Source organism: Gavialis gangeticus, unplaced genomic scaffold, assembly GCF_001723915.1.
Source record: "Gavialis gangeticus isolate Ggan-Ray unplaced genomic scaffold, GavGan_comp1, whole genome shotgun sequence".
Taxonomy (NCBI): Eukaryota; Metazoa; Chordata; order Crocodylia; family Gavialidae; genus Gavialis; species Gavialis gangeticus.
Window position 1 is genome coordinate 16685989 of NW_017729029.1, and position 6565 is coordinate 16692553.

A 6565-nucleotide genomic window follows, 5' to 3' on the forward strand; every position below is an offset into this window, starting at 1 on the left:
TCACTTGGTTGGCTGAGTAACCCTGCAGATCTCCAGAGCACTACTCACATGCCTGAAGTCATTTCTGTGTTTAAATGTTTACCATGTCACAGCAGGGCATACAGCCAGCTCCTAACTTTACAGGGTCAGTGTGTCTACAAGCTACAGAAACAGCAGTTCAGTTTGACTTTAAAACAATATTTTAACAAGCCTCATGAAGAGAAAAGTTCATGACATTTCTTTGTTTTAACTTGTGATTAAGATTCCAGTTTTGTTGAAACTTTGCCAGTGATACTGGGATCCCAAATATTTGTTGAAGTAGGGGACCCAGGAAAGGAAAGAGACTAAGGACCAAAATGAACCCCAGCATAAGCCACTAGTATAAATGATGTCAAGAACATTTAAGCTGATCCATTCAGTTGTGGCTTTTAATTTACAGTTAGGGGTGTATTAGGAGACCATCACTGTGGGAGTAGTTCATACATTTCTGTGGGTGCTGCTGTCTCAGGGTCTTACCCAGTGTGGTCAGAAGGTGAGTTTTTTACTCTTATGTTGTAGATCCTTTCTATCATGCAAAAAAGGCTTCAGAAGCATAAGGCCATCATTCCAGCATAGACAGTTCCTCCTGGTGTGGGCATTATAGCCGTCAGCTCTGAGTTTCTTTTGAGCTCTTTATTAGCTCTGATTTAGGAGATTTGTCAAGAATAGAGTAGGGATGAGGAGGCTGTGCTGGGGGTGATGCCAGAGGTCACATCAGTGTGAAGAACCTGGGCAGGCCAGAGAGGCTGTGGGGACTTAGACCCCAGGAGTCTCTCTCTGTCCTGCAACAGTCTAGGACTAACAGGGAACATAACTGGTTGAGAAACACTGAAAAACTATTCCCTCTCAGATTGCAATTTCTGTGTAATTTTTCCTACTACCACAGTGCAGAATCTCCCCTTGGGTGAAGTTGTGTGCTCCAAGCCAGCTGCCTCTGTAATTTCACGTACCCAAGGTCTCATTACTTGTTCCATGCCACCCTCATTCTCCCCAACAAGGGCTCCAATTAAAAGTGCATTTAAGTAAGGGTTTAAGAGATTTCCTGACTAGGGATTTTTTTCTGAAGCTGGATCATATGATACTGATCTGAGAAGTAGCATCTGATATGACAATAAAAACAGTTGAGGAAAGAATGATTCTTGTAAACATTTCTGCCTGTGTCCAAGCAGTCCCACTGAGTTTGACCCTTGCTGGCATAAAACATAGTGATTTCAACTGAGTTGTCAACTTATGCAGGTCAAGGATATGGTCTATATATTGTGAATGGATGGCTCCTGCAAATCAAGTAAGACAGGTGTTTTTGCAGGCTCTGGCTCAGGATAGGTAAAATCCATTTGATGTCGTCGCAAAAGCAAGATGGCTGGAGGACATCCAGGTTTGCTTTGGGTTTTGTCACAGGTTTTCTGCTGACCTAGAGCAAGCTCATTAATCTGTGATTCCATTTCCCCAGCTGTAACATGGAAATAATATTATGGAGATGCCTCCTACAGGTGTGGCGAGGCTGGGCTAATTAATGTTTGTGAAGCACCATGAACTGAACTGATGCAAAGAGCTCTAGATACCCAAAATAGTATTGTTGGGTCTAATAGAGAGGGAGCAAGGTCAGGCCCTTAAACACTAAAGGCAGTTCTAAGCCTTTAAAACTCCCTGTGTACAGAAACTGTAACCTTTTGCTTTACTAGGTGATGTGAAGCTGGCATTATGATTACTTCATTGCATGAGCTGACTGGCTAAGAAAGTGGAGAGTCCCATTTCTGTGTAAATCACACAAGCCTCAGTCTCCTCTTCTCTAGACATAAGTCCAGTTCCCTCAGTTTTTCCTCATAAGTCATGTCTGCCAGCCCCCTCACCATTTTGTTGCCTTCTGCTAGACTCTAATTTGTCCACATCCTTTCTGTAGTGGGGGGCCCAAAACTTAACACAGTACTGCAGATGTGGACTCGCCAGTGCTGAACAGAGGGGAATATCACTTCCCTTGACCTACTGGCAACACACCTACCAATGCAGCCCAGTATGCCATTTGCCTTCTTGGCAACAAGGACACACGGCTGGCTCATATTCAGCTTATTGTCCACTGTAACCCCCAGGTCCTTTTCTGCGGAGCTGCTGCCCAGCCAGTCATCCCCCAGCCTGTACTGGTGTATGGGATTGTTCTGTTTTAAGTGTAAGGATTTGGACTTGTCCTTGTTGAACCTCATGAGATTGCTTTTGGCCCAATCCTCCAATTTGTCTAGATCACTCTGAATCCTAGTCCTACCCTCCAGCGTATCTACTACTCCTCCAGCTTAGTGTCATCTGTAAACTTGCTGAGGGTGCACTCTGTGCCATCTTCCAGGTCGTAAATGAAGACGTTGAACAAAACCAGCCCCAGGACCAACCCCTGGATCACTCCACTTGATGTTAGCTGCCAGCTACACATTGAGCCATTGATTACTACTCACTGAGCCTAATGCTCCAGCCAGTTTTCTATCCACCTTACAGTCTATTAATCCAGCCCATAATTCCTTAGCTTGCCTGCAAGAATGCTGTGAGAGACCATATCAAAAGCCTTCCTAAAATCAAGGTATACCACATCCACTGGTCATCCCACATTCACAGAGCCAGTCACCTAGTCATAGAAGGCAATCAGGTTGGTCAGGCATGACCTGCCTCGGTGACTCCATGTTGACTGTTCCTAATCACCTTTTTCTCCTCCAAGTGCTTAGAAATGGATTCCTTGAGGATCTGCTCCATGATTTTTCCCAGGACTGAGGTGAGGCTGACTGGTCTGTAGTTCCCTGGATCCTCCTCCTTCCCTTTCTTAAATATGGGCACTATGTTTGCTCTTTTCCAATCATCCAGGTTCTCTCCTGATTGCCATGAGTTTTGAAGATGATGGCCAATGGCTCTGCAATCACATCAGCTTACTCCCTCAGCATCCTACTGTCATAGGATGGTACCAGAAAAAGGTGGACATAAGACTTCCTCCAACACAACTCACCCAGCAGATTAGCAACTGCCCTTTGGCAAGTCTGAACATGTTAGGTTTGACCGAAAACAGTGTGAATGCAGTAAACATTACTTTAACTCAGAAGCAGTTAAAAGCCTAATTTCATTATTGTACAGGGAAGAGGGAAAGCCAGCTAGGCTTTCTGACTGCCCTGCAACCAGCCCTCTTCTCAGCTGAGCCATTGGCTATCCAGATTCTGGTGATGGCTCAGTACAGGTGTCTCACAGCACTGGGCCCATAGGTTGTTACATCTGGTCATCCCTGGCCCAGCACAGGCATTTACCCTTAGTTAAGAGGCCAGTATCAGGCCTTGCATAAAGGTTTTGTTGTGGCTTTGGGTCTGATTGCATAGGGCTCAATTTGACTTATCTGCTGGAGGGAGATGGGAGTTATTAGCTCAGATGGGGTGAGGAGTGGATGGGACATTAACCTGCTGAGGGCCTACCCGCTTAGCCCATGGTAAGGATTGCAAGTGTTCCCACTTACACTGGACAGGAAAAGAGGTCAGTGCCTGCACTTAAGCTATAAACAGATGTCCTTAGAACAGGATCAGATGTGTTAGGATGTGTCCTGGCACAGCTGATCCACTTCATTGGGTGACACACATTCACCCATTGTCCCACAGGATGAAGACCCTGGTGCTTCAAGGGCCTGACCCTGTGGGACAGCTGCAAACAGGGGAACCAACTCAGGGTATGCTTCTGCAAATGAGGGAACCCTGAGTCAGGGTGTGGCAGCAAGCGAGGGATTTTCAGGGAGTTCAAGTGAGGAACTTGGGCATGTACTCCTGGGACTACAGGGGCCCAATCCTGCATACACCCCTGCAGGGAAATTCTGTGAGTACACAGGATCAGGCCCCTGAAGCCCCAGGGCAGCTGGAGAGTATGGGCAGCTGTGGGCTGCCCATCGTCCCCCACCAGAGAGCAAACGGATGTCCACCACAAAAAACAGCACAAATTTATATTACCTGTTGTGGCCACAATTTTGGTCATTTGTGATGCAACAAGGGGTGTGGACATCTGTTTGCTTGGGCTTCGTGCTGTTAGAAAAATGTTCATGGCGGCACAAAGGTGACATCTGTTTTCAGCCTTATACATACAAGATCATACAGCAGGCTTGCTGGAACAGATTCAGGACATGCTGGATGTACTGCATCTGCCATGGCTTGTTCTCACAAGGGACATTCCTTTCCCAATTGGGATCATCTCTTAATCATGTTCTTTCTGTCCTCTCAGGGGCCCTGCTTCTGCTTGCTACAAGCTGTGTTGTAGCATTTCCCCAGTGACTTCTTCAGCCCCTGGTTTCCACCCATGAGCCATCCCTCCCCAGGGCCCACTTGCACTTGCCATGACCTTTCCCTCCCCAGTACCTGCTGACCCCCTGAGACCTATGTGCCTTACGTGTAGATCTGTTTCGATAATGTGGAGAAGGGAGGGTGCAAGCCAGTGCAGCAGTGTGTGGTGCATTACTATATGTAACCCTGTCTGACTGCCCATAGTCACCACCTTCCCATCCCTCCCTTGCAGCCGTCCTGATGGGCATCTGTCTGGTGTCAGTCACCTATGGGGCACTGGTCTGCAACGTTTTGGCCATCCAGATCAAGTATGATGACTACAAGGTCCACCTGCGGCCCCTGGCGTTCCTCTGCATTGTCTTGTGGCGCAGCCTGGAGATCTCTACCCGTGTGGCTGTCCTCGTGCTCTTCTGCACTGTCTTCAAGCACTGGATTATCCCCATAGCCTTAGCCAACCTGCTGGTTGTCTTCTTCCTGCCATGGGTACAGTTCTGGCGGAGCGGCACGCAGTTGCCCGACAACATCGAGAAGAACTTCAGCCGGGTGGGCACTGTGGTGGTGCTGTGTTCCGTTACTCTGCTCTATGCTGGCATCAACATATTCTGCTGGTCAGCTGTACAGTTGAAGCTGGCTGACAGGGACCTTATAGACAAGTCACAGAACTGGGGCCGCCTGGCCCTGTACTACAGTGTGCGGCTGGTGGAGAATGCCATCCTGCTTGTCCTCTGGTACCTCTTCAAGACAGATGTGTATGAGTACATCTGTGCCCCACTACTGGTGTTGCAGCTGTTGGTGGGCTACTGTCTAGCTATCTGCTTCATGCTCTTCTTCTTCCAGTACCTGCACCCATGCCGCCAGCTCTTCAGGCGTAATGTCTCAGACTTTCTGCAATGTGTCTGTTGCCAGAAAATGGTGTTGGCGGAGCCTGCAAATCTTGAAACCCCGTATGAGCCTGGTGTGAGGCACAGCATTGTTTGATGTGCTCAGCAGAGGAAAGATTCAAGCCCATGACCTGTGCTGAGGATAGTGACTGAGGTGCAGTGCTAGCTAGGTGTCTAGCTGTGATGTGCCTGTTTACAGACAATGTTGGGGGAGGAGAGTGTTGGCAAACATTTAGCAATGCCGTGCTTTGTGAGGAGGATGGTCGTCAGGCTAGGTCCAAGGACCCTCACAGCTAACCATTTGCACAAGGTGAGCTAAGCTGAATTCAGGCAGAATTGCCCTGGGCTGCCTCTGCTGCAGTGCTCTGTGTTCTGAACTCACTGGGGCCTGTGATCAAGTGTTGGCTGTGCCCTGGGGATGGCTGTGTGGAAGAGAGAGGAGAATCCTGTGTCTTCATGCTCTTCCTCTAGACAGTAGCTTTTTACTGAGAGGGACAAATGTGGTCTTTGTTGTGACATCCATACTCAATGACTAACATACATGCACATCCAAACCCCTCAAGAAAACCTCTCTTGGGACAGGAGGCCAGTTGCTGTGAAAGTTGCTCTTCCAGAGCTTGTTCCCCACTAGCACCCTCCATCAAGCACTAATTACCACCAAAATGGGTGCCTGCACTGCAGTGGAGCTTTGCAGCTCTATGTAAGTCCATGCATCCCTAGACACCACCACAGCCCCATGCCTGTGCTTGGCACTACACTTCTCAGCTCCACATTGGCGGAAGGGAAGCCCTTCAAGATCATAACCCGCCCCAGCCCATGGTGCTGTCTTACTGGTTATTACTGTATAGTTGTTAACCTCCAAAAGGATGAATCTTGAAGTTGAGGTGGTGGTAAATGTTTTGTGTTGGTTTTAAAGGAACTGATGTCACTGCTCTGGCTTCTATCTCTTTTTTGTGGCTGGTTTCACATGTTTGAACTTGAAAAGGCTGAGGGATCCAGTGATCCACTTTTAGAGGTTAGAGAGAGAAGAATTTCCCCCCTTTTTGTTCCCTGGTTCTGTCTGTTTCACTGTGCTGCAGTAAGATCCTGGACATGTCCTCTTTTTAGCCCCCTGTCCTCCTGTCTGGGCAGGTTTTTAAAATGTAAGCAAATGTCCGGGTTTTTGCTCTGCTTCTGGCTTTTTCCAGGCACTTCAACTTGGCTGCTTGGGTCTGGGGGCAGCAGGGCAAAATGACTGGCTGTCTGGGGATCACATGCTCTGCGCGCAGGCCTGGCAGTTGCTTGCAGGTAAGAGAGCCAGAGAGACAGAGAGAGTGTGTGCGTGCAGCCACATGCGAACTGTGTGGGCAGCAGGGCTGGGTGGGGAGGGGGACTGTGGGTCAG

General features: G+C 48.4%; 1 protein-coding gene across 1 annotated transcript in view; it reads left to right on the forward strand.

Annotated features, from left to right (window-relative positions):
* The window catches only part of XKRX (XK related, X-linked), a 16254-nt gene extending 10141 nt beyond the window's left edge, over nucleotides 1-6113 (forward strand). The window contains exon 3 of the mRNA XM_019521361.1: nucleotides 4534-6113. Within this exon, the coding sequence (XP_019376906.1) occupies nucleotides 4534-5279 (746 nt within the window). The 3' untranslated portion in view covers nucleotides 5280-6113. The remainder of the gene's footprint in view (nucleotides 1-4533) is intronic.
* The last annotated feature ends 452 nt before the right edge of the window (nucleotides 6114-6565 follow it).